General features: G+C 43.7%; 1 protein-coding gene across 6 annotated transcripts in view; it reads right to left on the bottom strand.

The window, feature by feature from the left end:
- LOC129705968 (tripartite motif-containing protein 66-like) overlaps positions 1–26,336 on the bottom strand; it is a 249,841-nt gene that overhangs the window by 7,990 nt on the left and 215,515 nt on the right. For all 6 annotated transcript variants that reach the window (XM_055649939.1, XM_055649937.1, XM_055649938.1 and 3 more), the window contains 3 exons: positions 25,297–25,372; positions 20,140–20,308; positions 6,038–6,342 (listed from right to left, as the gene is read on the bottom strand). In XM_055649939.1, the coding sequence (XP_055505914.1) occupies positions 6,038–6,342; positions 20,140–20,308; positions 25,297–25,372 (550 nt within the window). The remainder of the gene's footprint in view (positions 1–6,037; positions 6,343–20,139; positions 20,309–25,296; positions 25,373–26,336) is intronic.

The following is a 26,336-nucleotide window of genomic DNA, read 5'->3' as shown; positions in this document are numbered from 1 at the left end:
TTTATTTGCCTGCTGAGTATCTCCTACCATTTCTGTTTATAATGTAGATCTCAAACCTAGAGTGATACAGTGTGGCCCAACTAGTCCGCACCAGCCAGCATGTCGGCGGGTTTGATAACGTCGTGGTTGCTGCAGAGTGAACGGAGAGGGCTGTGCATTCAAAGGGGGAGAGTAGAGGTCAGAGTAGGTTAGGGGATTGGAGACTTGGTGACTTGGTTGCCTTTTTCAGGGAGATATGGACTTGGACCTCAAGATCCCTCTGCAGGTCACTGGTGTTAAGGGTCATGCCATTAATTGTATCTTATATTTATAGTCATAGAGTCATACAGTGTGGAAACAGGCCCTTCAGCCCAACTTGCCCACACTGGCCCACGTGTCCCAGGTACACTAGCTTCACTTCGCTGCGTTAGGTCCGTATTCTCCAAATCTGTCCTATCCGTGTACCTGTCTACTGTTTGTTAAACGTTGGGATAGTCCCTGCCTCAACTACCTCCTCTGGCAGCTTGATCCATACAACCATCACCTTTTGTGTGAAAAAGTTACCCCTCAGATTCCTATTAAATATTTCCCCCCTCACCTTAAACCTATGTCCTCTGGTTGATTCACCTACTCTGGGCAAGAGACTCTGTGCATCTATCCAATCTATTCCTCTCATGATTTTATATACCTCTATAAGGTCACCCCTAATCATCCTGTGCTCCAAGGAATAAAGTCCCAGCCTAGACAACCTCTCTCCATAGCTCACACCCTCTAGTCTTGGCAACATCCTCTTAAATCTTCTCTCTACCCTTTCCAGCTTGACAACATCTTTCCTATACCATGGTGCACAGAACTGAACACAATACTCTAAATGTGGCCTCACCAATACAACTGTAACATGTAACTGTAGTCTGAACTTCTATAGGAAATACTCTGACAGATGAAGGCTAATATGCCAAAAGCCTTCTTGACCACATTAACTTCCTGAGATGCCACTTTCAAGGAACCGTGCACTTGCACTCCTAGACCCCTCTGTAACACTACCCAGAGACCTACCATTCACAGTGTAGGTCCTGCCCATTTCGGACTTCCCAAAATGTAACACCTCACATTTCTCTGCATTAAATTCCATCAACTATTCCTCTGCCCACCTGTCCAATCGATCAAGATCCTGCTGCACTTTTTCACAACCATCTTCTCTATCTGCAAAACCACTCACTTTTGTATCATCTGTAAACTTACTACTTATCTTATCTACCTGAGATGCCACTTTCAAGGAATTATGTAACTGCCCTGCTTGATTCCGCTGATCTACAACACTATCCAGAGCCCTGCCAGGTCCTGTCCTGGTTTGACCACAACACGCAACACCTCACACTGATCTGCATTCAATTCTATTAACTATTCCTCAGCTCCCTTGCCTCCTGTAATTTTTGATTACCATGTTCATGCTTTAGTGTCATCTGCAAACTTACTAACCAAGCCTTGTACATTGTCATCCAAATCATTGATATAAAGCACAAACAGCAATTTGCCCAACATCGACCTCTGAGGCACACCACTAGTCACTGGCCAACTGTCCGAACAACAACATTGTGCCATCACCTACTGTTCCTTCCATGAAGACAATTTTTTATCCATTTGGCTAGCTCTCCCTAGATCCCAATTGATCCAAACTTCCAGAGCAGTCTACCATTCTACCCATTATCAAATTCCTTTGTAAAATGTATTAAACAATATCTATGGCTCTGCCCTCCAAACTAAACTGCATCAGATTCGGGAGACACAAATTAGCATTAGGACGGGTTTTTCTGCTTTTACTTTATACAAACTTAAATTTATGTTCTCTGATAATCTCAGTGTCTGATTGTAATTTTCACCACTCTTATGACATGGGTAGAAAAAGAGAAGAGGTCCTGAAAGGAGAATTTAGGGAGATAGGAAGAGAGTTAAGGAGAAGGACCGCAAAAGTAACAATCTCAGGATTACTGCCTGTGCCACGCGACAGTGAGAGTGGAATGGAGCGAGGTGGAGGATAAATGCGTGGATGAGGGACTGGTGCAGAGGGCAGGGATTCAAGTTTTTGGATTATTGGGACCTCTTTTGGGGAAAGGGTGACCTGTACAAAATGGAATGGTTGCACTTGAACCCGAGAGGGACCAATATCCTGGCGGGGAGATTTGCAAAGGCTACTGGGGAGACTTTAAACAGAACAGTTGGGGGGAGGGACTCAAATAGAGAAAGCTAGCAGTCAGTGTGTGAGGCAGGAGGCAGAGAAGGGAAGCACTCAAACCCAAAATGTAGGGGAGAAAGAAGGAAAAGATAATAAACAGAGAATAAGAGAGGGTGGGTTTCTTAAATGTGCATATTTTAATGCTAGGAGCATTGTAAGAAAGGTGGATGAGCTTAGAGCCTGGATAGACACCTGGAAGTATGATGTTGTGGCGATCAGTGAAACATGGTTGCAGGAGGGCTGTGATTGGAAACTAAATATTCCAGGATTTCGTTGCTTCAGGTGTGATAGAATTGGAGGGGCAAGAGGTGGAGGTGTTGCATTGCTTGTCAGGGAAGATATTACCGCAGTGCTTTGGCAGGATAGATTAGAGGGCTCGTCTAGGGAGGCTATTTGGGTGGAACTGAGAAATAGGAAAGGGACAGCAACACTTATAGGGGTGTATTATAGACCGCCTAATGGGGAGCGAGAATTGGAAGAGCAAATATGTAAGGAGATAGCAGATATTAGTAGAAAGCACAAGGTAGTGATTGTGGGATATTTCAATTTTCCACACATAGACTGGGAAACACATTCCGTAAAAGGGCTGGATGGGTTGGAGTTTGTAAAATGTGGGCAGGATAATTTTTGCAGCAATACATAGAGGTACCTACTAGAGAAGGAGCAGTGCTGGAACTCCTGTTAGGAAATGAGACAGGTCAGGTGGCGGAGGTATGTGTTGGGGAGCACTTCGGTTCCAGTGATCACAATACCATTATGGAGAAGGTCAGAACTGGACCAAGGGTTGAGATTTTTGATTGGAGAAAGTCTAAGGAGATGCGAAAGGATTTAAAAGGAGTGAATTGGGACATTTTGTTTTATGGGAAAATGTAGTAGAGAAATGGAGGACATTTAAAGGTGAAATTTTAAGAGTATAGAATCTTTATGTCCCTGTTCGGTTGAAAGGAAAGAGTAAAAATTGGAAAGAGCCATGGTTTTCAAGGGAAATTGGACACGGTTCTGAAAAAGAGAGAGATCTACAATAATTATAGGCAGCATGGAGTAAATGAGATGCTTGAGGAGTATAAAGAATGTAAAAAGAATCTCAAGAAAGAAATTAGAAAAGCTAAAAGAAGATATGAGGTTGCTTTGGCAAGTAAGGTGAAAGTAAATCCAAAGGGTTTCTACAGCTATATTAATAGCAAAAGGATAACGAGGGATAAAGTTGGTCCATTAGAGTGTCATAGTGGACAGCTATCTGCAGAGTCAAAAGAGATGTGGGAAATATTGAACAATTTATTTTCTTCAGTATTCACCAACGAGAAGGATATTGAATCATGTGAGGTAAGGGAAACAAGTAGAGCAGCTATGGAAACTATGAGGATCATAGAAGAGACTCCAATACTGATACTTTTGAAAAATATAAAAGTGGATAAGTCTCCAGGTCCGGACAGGATATTCCCTAGGACATTGAGGGCAGTTAGTGTAGAAATAGCCGGGGCAATGACAGAAATATTTCAAATGTCATTAGAAACAGGAATGGTGCCGGAGGATTGGCGTACTGCGCATGTTGTTCCATTGTTTAAAAAGGGTTCTAAGAGTAAACCTAGCAATTATAGACCTGTTAGTTTGACGTCAGTGGTGGGCAAATTAATGGAAAGGATACTTATAGATAATATATATAATCATCTGGATAAACAGGGTCTGATTAGGAACAGTCAACATGGATTTGTGCCTGGAAGGTCATGTTTGACTAATTTTCTTGAATTATTTGAAGAGGTTACTAAGGAAATTGATGAGGGTAAAACAGTGGATGTTGTCTATATGGACTTCAGTAAGGCCTTTGACAAGGTTCCACATGGAAGGTTGGTTAAGAAGGTTCAATTGTTGGGTATTAATAGTGAAGTAGCAAGATGGATTCAACAGTGGCTGAATGGGAGATGCCAGAGAGTAATGGTGGATGGCTGTTTGTCAGGTTGGAGGCCGGTGACTAGTGGGATGCCTCAGGGATCTGTGTTGGGTCCACTGTTGTTTGTCATGTACATCAATGATCTGGATGATGGTGTGGTAAATTGGATTAGTAAGTATGCAGATGATACTAAGATAGGTGGGGTTGTGGATAATGAAGTAGATTTTCAAAGTCTACAGAGAGATTTAGGCCATTTGGAAGAGTGGGCTGAAAGATGGCAGATTAAGTTTAATGCTGATAAGTGTGAGGTGCTACATCTTGGCAGGACAAATCAAAATAGGACGTACATGGTAAATGGTAGCGAATTAAGGAATGCAGGTGAACAGAGCGATCTAGGAATAACTGTGCATAGTTCCCTGAAGGTGGAATCTCATGTAGATAGGGTAGTAAAGAAAGCTTTAGGTGTGCTGGCCTTTCTAGATCAGAGAATTGAGTATAGAAGTTGGGATGTAATGGTAAAATTGTACAAGGCATTGGTGAGGCCAGTTCTGGAGTATGGTGTACAATTTTGGTCGCCAAATAATAGGAAAGATGTCAACAAAATAAGGAGAGTACAGGGGAGATTTACTAGAATGTTGCCTGAGTTTCAGCACCTGTTACAGAGAAAGGTTGAACAAGTTAGGTCTTTATTCTTTGGAGCGCAGAAGGTTAAGGGGGGGACTTGATAGAGGTATTTAAAATGATGAGAGGGATAGACAGAGTTGACGTGGATAAGCTTTTCCCATTGAGAGTAAGGAGACACGATTTGAGAATTAAGGGACAAATGTTTAGGGGTAACATGAGAGGGAAATTCTTTACTCAGAGAGTGGTAGAAGTGTGGAATGAGCTTCCAGTGGAAGTGGTGAAGGCAGGTTCGATTTTATCATTTAAAAATAAATTGGATAGGTATATGGACGGGAAAGGAATGGAGGGTTATGGTCTGAGTGCAGGTAGATGGGACTAGGGGAAAATAAGTGTTTGGCACAGACTAGAAGGGCCGAGTTGGCCTGTTTCCGTGCTGTAATTGTTATATGGTTATATGGTTATAGATCTTATCACAATCTTTCTGCTCCAATGGAAACTCAAGATCCTTGAGCATCATTGGTTTAAATTTCCACAATTGCTTCTTCCTCTGGAATCCTTTCCATCATGTTGTCCTGCATTCATTTTCAACATGTCTTTCTTCTGCAGAGGAAGTCCAGAGGATATCTAATATGTATATAAAATGGCAAGGGATATTTTGTGGAGGGGTTGAGGAACACATGAAATAAAGATTACAGTTCGGTGTAAAATCTGTTTGCTTTATACAATGTGTGTTTGGAATTGTGAATGCAATTGTGGTGGAGGCAGATCCCATTTTGCCTTTCAAAGCTGAGATGGATAAATATGTGATCAGCAGAAATTCACAAGCCTACGGAGAAGGGACGAGGAAGTGGAAGTAGTGAGTGAGAGAACTAGCTTGGACACAATGTTCACAATGCCCCCCTTCAGTGCTGTAACCATTCCACAACTCTGGATTCTTCCCAATTAACTAACTAATCTGTATCTTTTGGTATTGAAACAGTGCTCTTTGTAGTTAAAAACATTGAAGAAATTGGTTTACAAACATTGGGCGTTAATCCAAAGTCCAGATCATTGAAGAAGAGAAGAAATCAATGATTCTAATGCTAAACAAGAAGAATGTATTTTAAGTGTATTTATTACATGTCATTAACTGCTACTGTTTCTATATCACTATAGTTCGGCTTTCAAGATGCTATGTATTTAAATATCGGCATGTTGGAATTCAGCAAATATGTTTTTTACATCTATTGAACTCTACCCAAACATTTGGGTGGTCATCGGATGCATCATTAACTAACAGACTCAAAATACCACAAATCACGAAGTGGACTTACATTGGGAAGCTGAGAAGAGAAGGCACATGACATCCAAGATGGAACACCTTTGGACATCGATCACAGCACAATAGCTCGCCGCCATTTAAACAGACTGCGCAGTAGTCCTCATTGTCGTCAGTAGCATCTGCAGCATTTGAGGCTGTCTGAGAATTCTCTTCAGATGATTTCTCATCCAAAGGGGATGGGAATGCTGCAACATCAGGGGGCAGGTCAGAGGTCACAGGTGCATCTTCAAGCTCACTTTGTTGAGGAGGGGGAGGGTTTGAGTTTGGTGGTGTGAGTGCGCTGTCCAGATCAATGTTCTTCAACAAAAAGCATGAAATTAATATTTAACATACATTAAGGATGTCTAGATTCAAAAGCAGTGGGTAATTTCAAGTTTAAAATAAAATATACCAGGCAATCCAAACAACAATATTTGTATTTACTATAAAATGAGTTTGGTAAATCAGAAAAAGACACAAAGTGCTGGAGTAACTCAGTGGGTCAGGCAGCATCTCCGGAGAACATGGATAGGTGATGTTTTGGGTCAGGACCCTTCTAAAGACTGAAGAAAACATGGAGCAGTACAGACACAGAATCATGGAGGAACTCTGTGGGACAGGCAGCATCTCTGGAGAGAAGGTATGGGTGACGTTTTGGGTATCGACCCGACACGTCACCTTCTCTCCAGAGATGTTGCTTGTCCCGCTGAGTTACTTCAGCATTTTGTATCTATCTTCGGTTTAAACCAACATCTGTAGTTCCTACCTATATATTGAACACTACAGCACAGGAACAGATCCTTTGGCCCACAATGTCTGTGCCAAAAATGATAATGAACAACTTTTATCTGCCTTCACAATCCATAACCCACCATTACTTGTATATCCATATGCCTATCCAAAAGTCTCTTAAAAAACACCATATTTGTCTCAACCACCGCCTCTGGCAGAACTGTCCAGGCACTCATCAAAAACTTGCATTACACATTTTCATTAAACCTTACTGCTCTCACCTCGAAGCTATCATTCCACTTACATCCACCTCCCAGAGTGCAACACCTCACACTTGCTCGGATTAAACTCCACCTGCAATTTCTCCTCCCATTTTCTGTAGCTGAGCTCTATACGGTTGTATCCTTTGATTGTCTTTCTCATAGTCCATGACCTCAGCAATCTTTGTGTCATTTCTAAATTTACTCATCAACCCTACTACATTTACGTCAATTGTCATTCCACCACAGGGCTCGAAATTAGCAGTTGCCCAAAGTTGCCCAGTTGCCCAAAGTGCCGTCAGGCAACCTAAACGCCGAGTCATTTTACCCGGCTTGGCACTGCAGATACTGGTTTGTACCGAAGATAGACACAAAAAACGGAAGTAACTCCGCGGGTCAGGCAGCATCTCTGGAAAAAGGAACGTGATGTTTCGTGTCGACTGAATTGCGGGGCCCGAACAGCGGCAGCAGCGGCTGCGACAACGGCTCCATCTCCTCCTCCTCCCTGATAGCGGCCGCTGCTTGCAAATCCACTAACGGCGCTTTCAAAACAAACCCCCCCGCACGCCGAGGTTGGGAGGAGGGAGTTAGGGGGAGGCCCCGGCATGCGGGAGAGCTTGTTTTGAAAGCGCCGTTAGCGGATCCTGTACTAATCCACGCATTCATCCCGTACTGTACTGACCCACCCTCTATTTACCATCCCCTCATTCATCCTGTAGTGATCTCCCATTCACCCTGCACAGACCCTCCGATCCACACTGTACTGACCCCACCCCCCACACCCTTTCATCTTGCGCTGATCTCTCCCCACCCATCCATCCTGTACTGATTCTCCCTTTCAAGAAGAATGGGGGGAACAGTCTGAAGAAGGGTCTCGACCCGAAACGTTGCCTATTTCCTTCGCTCCATAGATGCTGCCTCACCCGCTGAGTTTCTCTAGCGCTTTTGTCTACCCCATCCATCCCGTACTGAATTCAACAACACTTACATCCCACGTGCTCTCCCCTCACAATTTTACATACTCCAACCAACCCGTACTAATTCCTCTGCCTGAATCCATCCATTCTGCACCAACTGCCTTCTAAACCCCCCCCCCCCCCCACCCCCGCCATCTATCCACCCCGCACTGATTCACACACACCCCCCTCCCTGATCCTATTGTGCTGGAAATGTCTTCAGAGCGAACATTGACTATGTTTGATAACGGAATGCAATCAAATGTGTTTTAATTCACAATGTTATTAGTCAATAGAGATGGATTAATTAAATTGTGAACATTAAAACCGCAGCGTTCGATTGTCACTGCTACCGTTGACACGTTATTACAGAATTCATTTTAACGGCAAATCAATGCTCTTAAGGCCCAGGACCGTTGGTGCAGTGGAGGAGGGTCAGGGCGGTGAGTATATAAATCGGGCGCGGGGCTTGTTTTCACAGAGGCCCAGGACCGTTGGTGCAGTGGAGGAGGGTCAGGGCGGTGAGTATATAAATCGGGCGCGGGGCTTGTTTTCACAGAGGCCCAGGACCGTTGGTGCAGTGGAGGAGGGTCAGGGCTTTTACCGAAATCCGTAACGTTCCACACTCCATAGTGAGGATTCTGGTGGAAGCCGCTGATTGGTGGAAGCAGACTAGAGGAAGCAGCTGATTGGGTGCAACATCAGGTTAGCATTTGTGCTTTCTGGTTAAAGGGGCAGTGCTTTAGTTAAGGTACAGTGGGTTAAAGGTGCAGTGCTTTAGTTAAGGTACAGTGAGCCAAGGGTACAGTGGGCTAAAGGTACAGTGCTTTTTGTTTATATAATAAAGGTGCAGTTTAAAGGTCACGAGGGAGCAGCTGTTGTGAGTCAGATACCTGCTGATTTCTCCCAGCAGTTTCTATTGTGTTATACTGGTATCAGATCCAGGGTAAGGCGGGAGAATGACAGTCAGAGCAGTGTACTGTTCTGGATGTCAGATGTGGGAGGTCATGGTGTCGGATGGCCCTCCAGACATCCACATCTGCACCAGGTGCAGTGAGATGGGGCTCCTAAGGGACCGTATTAGGATCCTGGAGCAGCAGCTCGATGACCTCTGCTCTGATCAGGGAGAGTGAGGAGGTCATAGAGGGGAGTTATAGAGAGGTGGTCACTCCAAAACCACGGGAGAGAGACATGTGGGTCACGTTAAGGAAGGGCAAGGGGCAGAGGCAGGAACGAGTGAGTACTCCAATGTCGGTACACCTCGCAAATAAGTACTCCTGTTTGAGTACGGATGGGGGTGACAGCCTACCCGGGGGTAGTGACAGCGGACGGGCCTCCAGCACAGAGACCGGCCCTGTTGCTCCAAAAGCTAGGGAAAAAAAGAGGGCCATATTAATTGGGGACTCTATTGTTAGGGGGTCGGATAGGCGATTCTGTGGACGCAGTCGGGAGACCAGGATGGTGTTCTGCCTCCCTGGTGCCAATGTCTCGGACGTGTCTCAACGCATCCAAGATATCCTTAAATCAGAGGGAGAGGAGCCTGAGGTCGTGGTACATATAGGTACCAATGACATAGGAAAAAAAAGGGAAGAGGTCCTGAAGGGAGGATTTAGGGAGTTGGGAGGAGAGTTAAGAAAAAGGACCAAAAAGGTAACCATATCAGGATTACTGCCTGTGCCACGCGACAGTGAGAGTAGGAATGGAGCGAGGTGGAGGATAAATGCGTGGCTGAAAGACTGGTGCAGAGGGCAGGGATTCAAGTTCCTGGATCATTGGGACTTCTTTTGGGGAAGGTGGGACCTGTACAGAAAGGATGGGTTGCACTTGAACCCGAGGGGGACCAATATCCTAGCGGGGAAATTTGCAAAGGCAGCTGGGGAGACTTTAAACTAGAATGGTTGGGGCGAGGGACTCAAATAGCGAAAGGTAGTAGAGAGAATGGGAGGCAGGAAGCAGAAATGGGAAGCACTCGGACACAAGAGGAGAAAGAAAAAAAAGGAAATAAACAGATAATAAGAGACGGGGGGTTTCTTAAATGTGCATATTTTAATGCTAGGAGCATTGTAAGAAAGGTTGATGAGCTTAGAGTCTGGATAGACACCTGGAAGTATGATGTTGTGGCGATCAGTGAAACGTGGTTGCAGGAGGGCTGTGATTGGAAACTAAATATTCCAGGATTTCGCTGCTTCAGGTGTGATAGAATTGGAGGGGCAAGAGGTGGAGGTGTTGCATTGCTAGTCAGGGAAGATATTACAGCAGTGCTTTGGCAGGATAGATTGGAGGGCTCATCTAGGGAGGCTATTTGGGTGGAATTGAGAAGTGGGAAAGGTGTAGCAACTCTTATAGGGGTGTATTATAGACCGCCAAACGGGGAACGAGAATTGGAAGAGCAAATATGTAAGGAGATAGCAGATATTAGTAGTAAGCACAAGGTAGTGATTGTGGGAGATTTCAACTTTCCACACATAGACTGGGAAACACATTCTGTAAATGGGCTGGATGGGTTGGAGTTTGTAAAATGTGTGCAGGATAGTTTTTTGCAGCAATACATAGAGGTACCTACTAGAGGAGGGGCAGTGCTGGACCTCCTGTTAGGAAATGAGATGGAACAGGTGGCGGAGGTATGCGTTGGGGAGCACTTCGGGTCCAGTGATCACAATGCCATTAGTTTCAATATAATTATGGAGAGGGTCAGAACTGGACCTAGGGTTGAGATTTTTGATTGGAGAAAGGCTAACTTTGATGAGATGCGAGATGATTTAAAAGGAGTGAACTGGGACATTTTGTTTTATGGGAAAGATGTAGAAGAGAAATGGAGGACATTTAAAGGGGAAATTTTAAGAGTACAGAATCTTTATGTTCCTGTTCGGTTGAAAGGAAACAGTAAAAATTGGAAAGAGCCCTGGTTTTCAAGGGAAATTGGACATCTTGTTCGGAAAAAGAGGGAGATCTACAATAATTATAGGCAGCATGAAGTAAATGAGGTGCTTGAGGAGTATAAGGAATGTAAAAAGAATCTTAAGAAAGATATTAGAAAAGCTAAAAGAAGATATGAGGTTGCTTTGGCAAGTAAGGTGAAAGTCAATCCAAAGGGTCGACAGCTATATTAATAGCAAAAGGATAACGAGGGATAAGGTCCATTGGAGAGACAGAGTGGACAGCTATCTGCAGAGCCAAAAGAGATGGGGGAGATATTGAACAATTTTTTTTCTTCGGTATTCACCAAGGAGAAGGATATTGAATTATGTGAGGTAAGGGAAACTAGTAGAGTAGCTATGGATACTATGAGGTTCAAAGTAAAAGAAGTACTGACACTTTTGATAAATATAAAAGTGGATAAGTCTCCAGGTCCTGACAGGATATTCCCTAGGACATTGAGGGAAGTTAGTATAGAAATAGCCGGGGCTATGACAGAAATATTTCAAATGTCATTAGAAACGGGAATAGTCCCCGAGGATTGGCGTACTGCGCATGTTGTTCCATTGTTTAAAAAGGGTTCTAAGAGTAAACCTAGCAATTATAGACCTGTTAGTTTGACTTCAGTGGTGGGCAAATTAATGGAAAAGATACTTAGAGACAATATATATAAGCATCTAGATAAACAGGGTCTGATTAGGAACAGTCAACATGGATTTGTGCCTGGAAGGTCATGTTTGACTAATCTTCTTGAATTTTTTGAAGAGGTTACTAGGGAAATTGACGAGGGTAAAGCAGTGGATGTTGTCTATATGGACTTTAGTAAGGCCTTTGACAAGGTTCCTCATGGAAGGTTGGTTAAGAAGGTTCAACTGTTGGGTATAAATGCAGGAATAGCAAGATGGATTCAACAGTGGCTGAATGGGAGAAGCCAGAGGGTAATGGTGGATGGCTGTTTATCGGGTTGGAGGCAGGTGACTAGTGGGGTGCCTCAGGGATCTGTGTTGGGTCCTTTGTTGTTTGTCATGTACATCAATGATCTGGATGAAGGTGTGGTAAATTGGATTAGTAAGTATGCAGATGATACCAAGATAGGGGGTGTTGTGGATAATGAAGAGGATTTCCAAAGTCTACAGAGTGATTTAGGCCATTTGGAAAAATGGGCTGAAAGATGGCAGATGGAGTTTAATGCTGATAAATGTGAGGTGCTACACCTTGGCAGGACAAATCAAAATAGGACGTACATGGTAAATGGTAGGGAATTGAAGAATACAGTTGAACAGAGGGATCTGGGTATAACCGTGCATAGTTCCTTGAAGGTGGAATCTCATATAGATAGGGTGGTAAAGAAAGCTTTTGGTATGCTAGCCTTTATAAATCAGAGCATTGAGTATAGAAGCTGGGATGTAATGTTAAAATTGTACAAGGCATTGGTGAGACCAAATCTGGAGTATGGGGTACAATTTTGGTCGCCAAATTATAGGAAGGATGTCAACAAAATAGAGAGAGTACAGAGGAGATTTACTAGAATGTTGCCTGGGTTTCAACAACTAAGTTACAGAGATAGGTTGAATAAGTTAGGTCTTTATTCTCTGGAGCGCAGAAGGTTAAGGGGGGACCTGATAGAGGTCTTTAAAATGATGAGAGGGATAGACAGAGTTGATGTGGACAAGCTTTTCCCTTTGAGAATAGGGAAGATTCAAACAAGAGGACATGACTTCAGAATTAAGGGACAGAAGTTTAGGGGTAATATGAGGGGGAATTCTTTACGCAGAGAGTGGTGGCGGTGTGGAATGAGCTCCCAGTGGAAGTGGTGGAGGCAGGTTCATTGGTATCATTTAAAAATAAATTGGATAGGCATATGGATGAGAAGGGAATGGAGGGTTATGGTACGAGTGCAGGCAGGTGGGACTAAGGGGAAAAAAAATTTGTTCGGCATGGACTTGTAGGGCCGAGATGGCCTGTTTCCGTGCTGTAATTGTTATATGGTTATATGGTTATATGGAGTATCAGTACTGTAGTCATTTAATGAGCAACATTCGCAACTACACGTTGGATTTATCCAGGTTTTACTTCTACAGTTGATCATATACATCACAAATTTGGTCAGGAGATATTTCAGTGGAAATTTTAACGTTAATTCTGGAGTGGGAATGATGGAAACAGCGTTTATCAATAATTTATTTTTAATCTGGTGCTTACAAACTGGGTATCTTCATTGCTGTTCACAACACATTCATCTAATCTGAATGTCTGGTAATGTGGCGTTTTGACCTTTAAACATATTACCAAAAGAACATTTGCTGCAGTTATGTCCTTCGGCCATCTCGTCAGTTAGTGTAATGTTTAACCTGTCAGATGGGTATAGTCGGTTTTAACAGCTATTATCATAAAATGCCAACAGAAATTTCCTTGCAACCTGTATATTTTGTTGTGGATAAATTATGTGGGAAGCGAGAGTGTTTCTGTACCAATAACAATAACGACCCATGCTATGGCCATGTCATGATAATATTCGGTCCTTCACAGAAAACATGCTTGCATCAACCTGTAGTGTGCATGGTTAAGCATATATGTTACCATGGTCCGGGATTTATTGACACAGATTGATCATACGCTGAATCAAGAGACAATCAAGAGATGGCCATCAAGGCTGTGCTCCCTGCTGATCACCAGCCTCTCACACTCACCCCCTACGATGTTTATGTGGCACTGAGCAGGATTAATGCACGTAAGGCTGCTGGCCCTGACGGCATTCCCGATCTATCCCATCAGGTCTGTGGATTTATCTCCTTAATGCTCTTCAAAATCTCCAACACCTCCTCCTATTTCATCTCAAACTGCCATTGCATTAGAGTCATACAGCACAGAAATAGGTCCTTTAGCTAAATGCTACCATGCTGATTAAAATACCTCCACTCCATTGTCCTTGTTTGGCCCATATCCCTCTAAACCTTTCCTATCCATGTACCTGTCCAAGTCCCGTTTAAATGCTATATCTGGTTCAACTACCTCTTCTGGTAGCTTGTTCCATATTCCACCACACTCTGAATATAAAGGATGCCTCTCAGGTTTGTATTAAACCTTGTCGCTCTCATCTTAAACATCTTAGTTTTTAATCCCCTTAAGGGCCTGTCCCACCAGCATGCGACTCCATGTGGCAAGAGCGAGCTAACGTGGTCGCTTGGGCTGTATGGCCTCGCGGGGCCGGTCCCACTTCGATCGCTGGAGCCGTATGGAGTTGTGCGGAGCTGGCTCCGAAAAACTGACCATGTTCAAAAATTCCGCGCGGCAACAGCCTGCGGGCCCCGCAGCCGCCTCGACGCCATATGCACCGCCTCGACGGGCATACGCAGCGTCTCTACGCCGTACGCATGTCTTGACGCCGTACGTCATGCGCTAACTTCCCGTGGACTTCGCTCAAACTTCACGTCACTCACTCCACATCCGCGCGGCCCCCGCTTCTGGTTTGGTCGTGCTCGCCGCATGCAGGCGAGCACGACCAAACGAGGGAGAAGAGGGAAGAGACTGCAGCCCTAAGATTTTTGCCTCCACCACAGTGAGGAGGTGTTTGGACGACTCACTGTGGTGGATGTTAATTTGTGTTTATTGTTGTTTATTATTGTATCATTGTATGTATGACTGCAGGCACGAAATTTTGTTCAGACCGCAAGGTCTGAATGGCAATAAAGGAAATTCAATTCAATTCAATTCAATTCAAGGCGCATGCTGGTGGGACAGGCCCTGTACGGGGATCACTCGACCTCCGCGCGGCCTCCGCTTCCGTTTTGGTCGCGCTTGCCGCATGTAGGTCACATGCTCATGGGACAGGCCCTTAACCCTCCATAAAAGACTGCATTCACCCTATCACCCGATCTAGGCATCACTGTAGCGCAGTCATAGAGTTACTGCCTAACAGTGTCAGAGACCCGGGTTCAATCCTGACTAAGATTTCTGTCTGTACGGAGTTTGTATTTTCTCACTGTGACTGCGTGGGCTTTCTCTGGGTGCTCCAGTTTCCTCCCACATTCCAAAGACATGCAGGATTGTAGGTTAATTTGTTCAGTAAATTGTCCCTCGAGTGTGGGATAAAGTAGTGTACGGTGTTTATTGGTTGGCGTGGACTTGCTGGGCCGAAAGGCGTTTTTCCACATAAAGTTCTAATTCTGCCCAACCCTACAGCTCAGCCTGTCAAGTCCTGGCAATAACCTTGTAAATTGCCCACATTAAACTCATTGTCCTTCATGTCCTTGTCCTTGGTGAAAACAGATGCAAAGTATTCATTTAGTACTTCGCCTACATGAACAGACTCCAGATTTCCTCCATTTCTCCATTCCTACCTTCTCCTTGTTTTAATGTAGGTATTAAAAGCTGTCATTTTTAGTCTGATACATCAAGCCCATTTGTAGCCCCGTTTGGCCATTTTCATTGCCTGCTTGAGTTCTTTCCTCCATTAAAGGCCCTATCTGATTGTATCCACTTGCGCTTACATGCGCTTCCTTTTTTTTGACCAAATTTATAACCTCTTTGGTCAACCAAGGTTCTGTTAATTTGCCATCTTATCCCTCCTTCCTATTAACCATATAACCATATAACAATTACAGCACGGAAACAGGCCATCTCGACCCTTCTAGTCCGTGCCGAACACGTATTCTCCCCTAGTCCCATATACCTGCGTTCAGACCATAACCCTCCATTCCTTTCCCGTCCATATAACTATCCAATTTATTTTTAAATGATAAAAACGAACCTGCCTCCACCACCTTCCCTGGAAGCTCATTCCACACAGCTACCACTCTCTGAGTAAAGAAGTTCCCCCTCATGTTACCCCTAAAAGTCTGTCCCTTAATTCTCAAGTCATGTCCCCTTGTTTGAATCTTCCCTCCTCTCAGTGGGAAAAGCTTATCCATGTCAACTGTCTGTCCCTCTCATCATTTTAAAGACCTCTATCAAGTCCCCCCTTAACCTTCTGCGCTCCAAAGAATAAAGTCCTAACTTGTTCAACCTTTCTCTAACTTAGTTGCTGAAACCCAGGCAATATTCTAGTAAAGATTCTATTGGAACATGCCATTCGTGAACTTCAAACAAGTGACACTGAGTGGCACAGTGGCACAACTGGAAGAGTCACTGCCTCACAGCGCCAGGGACTCATGTTTGATCCTGACCTAGGGTGCTGTCTGTCCACAGTTAGTACGGTTCTCCCTGTGGCTGTGTGGGTTTCCTTCTGGTGCTCGAGTTCCCTCCCATATCCCAAAGATGTGGGGGGTTTGTAGTTTAGTTTAGTTTAGAGATTGTGCGGAAACAGACCCTTCGGCCCACCGAGTCCACGCCGACCAGCGATCCCCACATATTAACACTATCCTACACACACTAGGGACAATTTACACCTACACCAAGCCAATTAACCTACAAACGTCTTTTGAGTGTGGGAGGAAACCGAACATCCTGTAGAAAACCCACTCAATCATGGGGAGAACGTACAAACTGCGTACAGACAGCACCCGTAGTCTGGATCGAACCCGGGTCTCCACGCTGCAAGCACTGTAAGGCAGCAGCAACTCTACCGCTGCACCACTGTGCCACCCTGTAGGTTAATTAGCCTCTATAATTGCCCCCAGTGTGTAAGGAATACTGCAAAAGTGTGATTACTCTTGCGAAGAGGAAACTAGAACTAGTGTGAATGGGTGATTGACAGTTGTTGTAGACCCGGTGGGCCGAAGGGCCAGTTTCCATGCTGCATCTCGAAACTAAACTAAACATGCCTTTAAACTCCCACATATCATATAACATATAACCATATAACAATTACAGCATGGAAACAGGCCATCTCGGCCCTTCTAGTCCATGCCGAACACTTAATCTCACCTAGTCCCATCTACCTGCACGCAGACCATAACCCACCATTCCTTTCCCGTCCATATGCCTATCCAATTTATTTTTAAATAATAAAAACGAACCTGCCTTCACCACTTCCACTGGAAGCTCATTCCACACAGCTACCACTCTCTGAGTAAAGAAGTTCCCCCTCATGTTGCCCCTAAACTTTTGTCCCTTAATTCTCAAATCATGTCCTCTTGTTTGAATCTTCCCTACTCTCAATGGGAAAAGCTTATCCACGTCAACTCTGTCTATCCCTCTCATAATTTATATGACCTCTATCAAGTCCGCCCCTTAACCTTCTGTGCTCCAAATAATAAAGACCTATCTTGTTCAATCTTTCTCTGTAACTTAGTTGCTGAAACCCAGGCAACATTTCATAACAACCCAACCCTCTTCTCATAAAGGTCAGCTGGTAGTTCTAGTTTCTCAAATCTTACTATATTCAGTTCAACAAACGTTATCTGTGATTTCACACCGCTGCTTTGAAGGTTGACACGCATGCGGGCTGGCAGGCTTCTTCACATAATCCCCCATTGTAACTCCTCATAAAATAAAGATCAAACTTCAAACTAGTAAGTTCTCGTTTAATCTTACTATTTATAAAGGCCAGCACACCAAAAGCTTTCTTTACCACCCTATCTACATGAGATTCCACCTTCATGGAACTATGCACAGTTATTCCTAGATCCCTCTGTTCAACTGCATTCCTCAATTTGCTGCCATTTACCATGTACGCCCTATTTTGATTTGTCCTGCCAAGATGTAGCACCTCACACTTATCAGCATTAAACTCCATCTGCTATCTTTCAGTCCACTCTTCCAAATGGCCTAAATCTCTCTGTAGACTTTGAAAATCTACTTCATTATCCACAACACCACCTATCTTAGTATCATCTGCATACTTACTAATCCAATTTACCACACCATCATCCAGATCATTGATGTATATGACAAACAACAGTGGACCCAACACAGATCCCTGAGGCACCCCACTAGTCACTGGCCTCCAACCTGACAAACAGTTATCCACCATTACTCTCTGGCATCTCCCATTCAGCCACTGTTGAATCCATCTTGCTACTCCACTATTAATACCCAACAATTGAACCTTCTTAACCAACCTTCTATGTGGAACCTTGTCAAAGGCCTTACTGAAGTCCATATAGACAACATCCATTGCTTTACCCTCATCAATTTCCCTAGTAACCTCTTCAAATAATTCAAGAAGATTAGTCAAACATGACCTTCCAGGCACAAATCCATGTTGACTGTTCCTAATCAGACCCTGTTTATCCAGATGATTATATATATTATCTCTAAGTATCCTTTCCATTAATTTGCCCACCACTGACGTCAAACTAACAGGTCTATAATTGCTAGGTTCACTCTTAGAACCCTTTTTAAACAATGGAATAACATGCGCAGTACGCCAATCCTCCGGCACCATTCCCGTTTCTAATGACATTTGAAATATTTCTGTCATAGCCCCTGCTATTTCTACACTAACTTCCCTCAATGTCCTAGGGAATATCCTGTCAGGACATGGAGACTTATCCACTTTTATATATTTTCAAAAGTGTCAGTACTTCCTCTTCTTTGATCCTCTTAGTTTCCATAGCTACTCTACTTGTTTCCATTACCTCACATAATTCAATATCCTTCTCCTTCGTGAACACCGAAGAAAAGAAATTGTTGAATTTCTCCCCCATCTCTTTTGGCTCTGCAGATAGCTGTCCACTCTGACTCTCCAATGGACCAATTTTATCCCTCGTTATCCTTTTGCTATTAATATAGCTGTAGAAACCCTTTGGATTTACTTTCACCTTACCTGCCAAAGCAACCTCATATCTTCTTTTAGCTTTTCTAATTTCTTTCTGAAGATTCTTTTTACATTCTTTATACTCCTGAAGCACCTCATTTACTCCATGTTGGCTATAATTATTGTAGATCTCCCTCTTTTTCCGAACCAAGTGTCCAATTTCTCTTGAAAACCATGGCTCTTTCCAATTTTTACTCTTTCCTTTCAACCGAATCTGTACTCTTAAAATTTCACCTTTGAATGTCCTCCATTTCTCTACTACATTCTTCCCATAAAACAAAATTCACTCCTTTTAAATCCTTTCGCATCTCCTCAAAGTTAGCCTTTCTCCAATCAAAAATCTCAACCTTAGGTCCAGTTCTGACCTTCTCCATAATTATATTGAAACTAATGGTATTGTGATCACTGGACCCGAACTGTTCCCCAACGCATACCTCTGCCACCTGACCCGTCTCATTTCCTAACAAGAGGTCTAGCACTGTCACTTCTCTAGTAGGTACTTCTATGTATTGCTGCAAAAACTATCCTACACACATTTTACAAACTCCAACCCATCCAGCCCTTTTACAGAATGTGTTTCCCAGTCCATGTGTGGAAAATTGAAATCTCCCACAATCACTACCTTGTGCTTACTACTAATATCTGCAATCTCCTTACATATTTGCTCTATCAATTCTCGCTCCCCATTTGGCGGTCTATAACACACCCCTATAAGTGTTGCTACACCTTTCCCATTTCTCTGTTCCACCCAAATAGCCTCCCTAAACGAGCCCTCTAATCTATCCTGCCAAAGCACTGCTGTAATATCTTCCAGCAGTGCTTTGGCAGGATAGATGTCAGGATATCAATACAATAATACAATACAATACCTTTTATTTGTCATTTGAACCTCACATGAGGTGCAAACGAAATTTGGTTTCTGCAGCCATACAAGAAAAGAACCAAGACACACACCAACACAATTTACACAAACATCCATCACAGTAAGTCTCCTCCTCACTGTGATGGAAGGCAAAGTCTTGTCTCACCCCTGCTCTCCATTCCTCTCCCGAAGTCGAGGTCAAAGCCGCGCCGGGCGATGTATGGCCCTGCCCCGGGTCTTGGTGTTGGAGACCCCAGCGGGCGCTAACAAGTCCGCGGCAAATTAAAACCGCGCCGGGCGTTGTAAGGCCCCGCTCCAGGTCACTCTCAACCCCGCAATTCGGGCGGGAGAAGTCGCCGTTGTCGGTGCCCAGCAAAGCAGTATCCCACCGGGGACCCGCGAGCTCCCGGTGTCACCATCCCCCGGAGTCGGGTCGCAGCAGCGCGCCACCGCAGCTCTCCACGCTCCGAAGCTGGCCAGCTCCACGGATGTGGATTAACCCAATAACAACTTTTTTCAAGTGTACCCTCCCAAGTTCCTGCTGATGTTGTAACTTGTCTTATTCCAATTTAGTACTTTCCCACAAGGTTCAGCATTCATACATTCTTAAAACATATGGACATGATCACTTCCACTAAAATGCTTTTCCACTGTAACACTAATCACCTAACCAAGTATCTTTTTGCTTACCCTTGTTGCAGTACATGAGGTTTGACTGTCCTTTGTGAGAAGGTGTTTGCTTTCATCTTCATCAACAGTTGTCTGCACTTTGAAGATGGGGTGCTGATCTGTAGATGGTGCACTGAGTTCTAGTCGATCTAAACGCACATAAGGCATCTTAACCCCATCCATTTGAGCTCTATATTCAGGAAAATTGTATACACATTAATTACAGTGCAATTGAGGTCCAATAAAAAATGTAGAGTGCAGAATCATAAAGAAATGACATATTTTGCATATTGAATGAACAATAAAGGGAATGTAGTGGAGACACCAGAAACTGCAGATGCTGGAGCAAAGCATAAGCTGCTGGAGAAACTTTAGAAGGGACTGCTGAATTGTCCTGACTCAGAACGTTGCTTGTTCATTCCATTGCTGCTTTACTCATTGTGTTTCACCAGCAATTTGCATTTTGCTCAAGAGGAATATATTATTAGTTAAATAAATAAAGGGAAGTAGTGTGGGAATTCCAAACGGTGCTAAACCATGGAACTCTTTGGTCCAATGTGCACTTGGAGTTCCACAACCTACAATAATACAGTCCAGTAGCTGAACTGTTGGATCATCATGAGAAATAAAAAGGGCATGATCATCTTTTTTTTCCCCACAAAATGCTTTTGTTCAGAACAAACAAAAATACAAAGTAGTAACACGATCAAAGAACGCCTATATTGGCATTTTACAAACAAAGTTATCAAATTAATGATAATCTTCTTGGGAGTGTACTACGATAGACAACGAGAATTAGAAGAACAAATATGCCAAGAGATCGCAGGCAGTTGTAAGACTAATAAGGTTATCTTAGTTTGGGATTTTAACTTTCCCATTGCACACTGGGATTGTCATGCTGGCACAGGCTTAGAATTTGTCAAATGTGTTCAGGAACGTTTCCTCAGGCAATATGTAGAAGGCCCTACATGGAGAGGACAGACCTTGATCTTAGGAAATTGGAAAGGACAAGTGACAAATGTGTTTGTGGTTGGGCCTTTTGGAGCCAATGAAAAAGGATGGATGATGTTTTGTGTTGGAACCCTTCTTCAGACTCTCTGGTATTAAAGTGGAATTTGTTCAGTTGATCGAAGTAGGTTGTTTGCGGGCAAAGGAACATCCAGAAAGTAGGATGCTTATAGGCAATAGACAATTGACATTAGGTGCAGGAGTAGGCCATTCGGCCCTTCGAGCCAGCACCACCATTCAATGTGATCATGGCTGATCATCCCCAATCAGTACCGCATTCCTGCCTTCTCCCCATATCCCCCGACTTCGCTATTTTTAAGAACCCTATCTAGCTCTCTCTTGTAAGCATATAAACTTATACTTAAAAAGTGTGGTGACAATACTTTAGGGCATGCATATTCCTTTTACAGTGAAGGGCAGACATTGAGGGGCTGGATCAGTTCCTGTGAATTATGTTATCCCACTAATGTTATCCCACTTTTTAAGAAAGGAGCGAAAGAGAAACCAGGGAATTATAGACCAGTTAGCCTGACATTGGTGGTGGGGAAGATGCCCCTCAATTTCTACCCCTTCACTATAAAAGGAATTTGTCAATTATAAAATATGAAGTAGCATCACATTTGGATAGCAGTAACAGGATCGGTCCGAGTCAGCATGGATTTACGAAGGGGAAATCATGCTCGACTAATCTTCTGGAATTTTTTGAGGATGTAACTAGGAAAATGGACAAGGGAGAGCCAGTGGATGTAGTGTACCTGGACTTTCAGAAAGCATTTGATGAGGTCCCACATAGGAGATTAGTGGGCAAAATTAGACCACATGGTATTGGGGGTATAGTGCTGACATGGATAGAAAATTGGTTGGCAGACAGAAAACAAGAGTAGGGATTAACGGGTCCCTTTCAGAATGGCAGGCTGTGACTAGTGGAGTACCGCAAGGCTCGGTGCTGGGACTGCAGCTATTTACAACATACATTCATAATTTAGATGAAGGGATTAAAAGTAACATTAACAAATTTGCAGATGACACAAAGCTGGGTGGCAGTGTGAACTGTGAGGAGGATGCTATAAGGATGCAGGGTGACTTGGATAGGTTGGGTGAGTGGGCAGATGCACAGCAGATGCAATATAATGTAGATAAATGTGAGGTCATTCACTTTGGTGGCAAGAACAAGAAGGCAGGTTATTATCCGAATGGTGTCAAGTTAGGAAAAGGGGAAGTACAACAAGATCTGGGTGTCCTTGTACATCAGTCACTGAAAGTATGCATGCAAGTACAGTAGGCAGTGAAGAAAGCTAATGGCATGTTGGCCTTTATAACAAGATGAGTTATGTATAGGAGCAAAGAGGCCCTTCTGCAGTTGTACTTGGCCTGGTGAGACCACAACTGAAGTATTGTGTGCAATTTTGGTCTCCAAATTGGAGGACATTCTTTCTATTGAGGGAGTGCAGTGTAGGTTCACAAGGTTAATTCTTGGGATGGCTGGACTGTCATATGTTGAAAGAATGGAGCGACTGGGCTTGTAAACACTGGAAATGAGAAGGATGAGAGGGAATCTTATTGAAACATATAAGATTATTGAGGAATTGGACACTCTAGAGGCAGGAAACATGTTCCCAATGTTGAGGGAGTGCAGAACCAGGGGCACAGTTTAAGAATAAGTGGTAGGTCATTTAGAACGGAGATGAAGAAAATCCTTTTCACCCAGAGAGCTGTGAATCTGTGGAATTCTCTGCCTCAGAAGGCAGTGGAGGTCCATTCTCTGGAAGCTTTCAAGAGAGAGTTAGATAGATCTCTTAAAGAAAGCAGAGTCAAGGGATAAGGGGAGAAGGCAGAAATGGGGTACCATGATCACAGTGAATGGCGGTGCTGGCTCGAAGGATCGAATGGCCTACTCCTGCACGTATTGTCTATTGTCTATTATTGAAATGAGGAGGTATAGGGCAGGTATAGGCAGCTGGGTTCAAATGAATCTCTGGAAGAGTTTCGGGAACTAACGAGCATACTTAAGAAGCAAAAATGGGACGGGAGAGTGTTCTGGCAGATGATATTAAAGGAAATCCAAAGAGATTTTATGTACATTAAGGAAAATAAAGTAGCTCAGGAGTTACTATATATTTTCCTTTGGAAACCAAAACAGTTATTTCTGTATGAAGGTAGAGAAGAAATTGCAGGCATCCTGGCTGTAATATGAATTATCATATTAAATATGGGTGAGCTGCTGGAAGACTGGTGGGTGGCTAATGCTGTGCCTTTAATTAACAAGGGCTGCATGGGAAACCCTGGGATCTCCAGGCTAGTGAGCCAAACATCTGTGGTTGACAAGTTACTGGTGAACATGTTGAGGGATGTTATTAGTTTAGTTTAGGGATACAGCATGGAAACAGGCCCTTCGGCCAACCGAGTCCATGCTGACCATTGATCACCCGTTCTCACTAGTTCTATGTTATCCCACTTTCCCTACACATTAGGGACAATTTTCTACAGACTAATTAACCTACAGACTCACACGTCTTTGGAATGTGAGCAGAAACCGGAGCACCTGGAGGAACCCACGCAGTCACTGGGAGAACGTGTAAACTTCACAAAGACAGCATCTAAGGTCAGGATCGAACCCAGCTGGTGCTGTGAGGCATCGGCTCTACTAGCTGCATCACTGTGCTGCCTGATAATATGCACTTGGATAAACAGAGATTGATTAGGGATAGTCAGGATCATTTTGTACGTGGGAGATCGTATCTCAGAAATGCGGTTTGTTTTTTGATGAAGTAACCAAAAGGATTGATGAGGGCAGAAGCATTGATGTTGTCAATATGGATTTCAGCATGGCATTTAATAAGGTTCCTCATGGTAAGCTGTTCTGGAAGGTTAGATCACATGGGATCCAGGTACAGCTAGTCAACAGGTAGCAACAAAATGCTGGAGTAACTTAGCGGGACAGGCCCCGTCTCGCCAGAGGTGCTGCCTGTCCCGCTGAGTTACTCCAGCATTTTTGGTGTCTATCTTTGGTTTAAACCAGCATCTGCAGCTCCTTCCTACACAATTGGATGGTCAATTGGCTTCAAGGAAGGAAGGAGATGGTGATGACGGAAGATTATTTCCCAGACTAGATCCTGTAACTACCGGTGTGCCTCGGGGATCGGTGCTGGGCCCATTACTGTTTGCAATCAATATCAATCATTTGGATGAATATGCCAAAGGCACACATAGTAAGTCTGCACATTTGTAAGTTTGCTAAAGTAGGTGGTATTGTAGATAGCAAAGATGGTTGTCAAAAATTACAGCAGGATCTTGATCAGTTGGGAAAGTGGGCCTTGGAATGGTCAATAGAGTTTAATGTAGATGTGCGAGGTGCTGCATTCTAGGAAGTCAAACCTGGACAGGACCTTCAGTGAATGGCAAGGCTCTAGAGAGTGTTGTAGAGCAGAGGGAGCGAGGAGTGCAGATATTTGTAATTGATAGTTAGGGTGCTCAAGAAGGCTTTAAGGTACAATGGCCTTCCTCTGTGGACGTATTGAGCATATTAGTTGGCATGTTAGGTTGTCGTTGCACAAGACATTGGGGAGGCCATGTTTGGAATAGTTGGAGCCTCTTGGAGCCCAATTATGCTCAATTTTGGTCACCCAGCCATGGGAGATGGTTTCTAAGCTGGAATAAGTGCAGAGATGATTTAGGAGGATGTTGCCAGGACTTGACGGCCTGAGTTATAGTGAGAGGTTCGACTGGCAAGGACTTTATTCGCTGGAGCGCAGGGGATGAAGGTTGATCTTATAGAGATGTATGCTCACGAGGAGGATAGGAGACATTTTTCACACAGAGGGTGATGGGCATATGGGATGAGCTGCGGTAGTTGAGATAGGTACTATAACAATTCTGGCAAAACATTTGGACAGGTACATGGATAGGGAAGGTTTAGAGGGATATGGGCCAAACGTGGGCAGTTGGGACTAGTGTAAATGGGGCATCTTTCTTGACATGGGTGAGTTGGGCTTGTGGATCAGTTGCCATGTTGTATGACTCTAAGCTGCATTATCTTCTTCTGCTGCTATGGACACAGGAAGGTGGATTTCTCTCTCTGTTCCATGAATCACTCTGAATCTATATGCTTTGCAAATGATCACACTTCTGTCTGTCTCGTATTTATTCTGTCCATCATCCATCACTTGTTACCTCGGGTTTGCTTTGTCACATGGTGATTCATCCGGTGAATTCATTATTAAATCTGGAGATTCATTGACTCTCGGATCTAGTTGAACCAACATAAAGCAAAACAGCATTATACCATCAAGTATAGATTAGAGATACAGCATAGAAACTAGTCCTTCGACCCTTCGACACTAGGTCTATGTTTTTTCCCCTTTTGCAGCCACTCATTACACACTAGGGGTAGTATACAGAGGTGAATTAACCTGCATGCAAGTCTTTGGGATGTAGAAGGAAACTGGAGCACTCAGAGTAAACCCACGTGGTCACAGGGAGAACATGCAAATCCGTGCAAACATGTTCAAACTGGTATAAACTAACGCCGTAATACTGTTTACAAAAAATAACAGAATAATTGAATGGAGATGTGGGGCAAGGTTTTAGACAAGGTTGTGGTCTGGAATGCATTTTTCGGGGTGGTAGTGGAAGCAGGTATTTTGGTGGCATTTAAGAAGCTTTTAGATAGGCACATGGAAGTGCTAGGAATAGAGGGTTATGGATCATGTACAAGCAGATGAAATCAGTTTAACTTGGCATCATGTTCGGCACAAACATTGTGGGCTGAAGGACTCATTCTTGTGCTGTACTGTTCTATGTTCTATTTAAATGCCAGGTTTTTGGAAATGAAATGATATGAAAAGTAGATACAGACACTAGTAACCCTTCTCTGTAAGTTGACAGTTTAGGTTTTATAGACCGCCTCCCCCTATGCATTGGAGAGAGGAGTAACTTCATCTATTTGTGAGCAATTGTCTAATACACACTGCAGAATTTACACTCATACAGCATGGTAACAGATCCTTCGGCCTAACTTGCCTATGCTGACCAAGATACCCCACCTACACTCGTTCCACCTGTCTGCATTTTGCCCATGTCTCTCGAAACCTTCCCTCTCCAATGACCTTTCAACAATGTTTGCAAGAACATTCAGTTATGTCAGATGTGACCAGGCTATTTTGCTTGTGAATCCTTAGGTCCATATTGGTAAATCAAGAAGCAAGGTTGAA

The sequence above is a fragment of the Leucoraja erinacea genome, chromosome 18, assembly GCF_028641065.1.
Source record: "Leucoraja erinacea ecotype New England chromosome 18, Leri_hhj_1, whole genome shotgun sequence".
In the NCBI taxonomy this organism is placed as follows: Eukaryota; Metazoa; Chordata; class Chondrichthyes; order Rajiformes; family Rajidae; genus Leucoraja; species Leucoraja erinaceus.
Note: the sequence above shows the minus strand (reverse complement) of the source record. Positions and strands in the feature narration are given on the sequence as shown.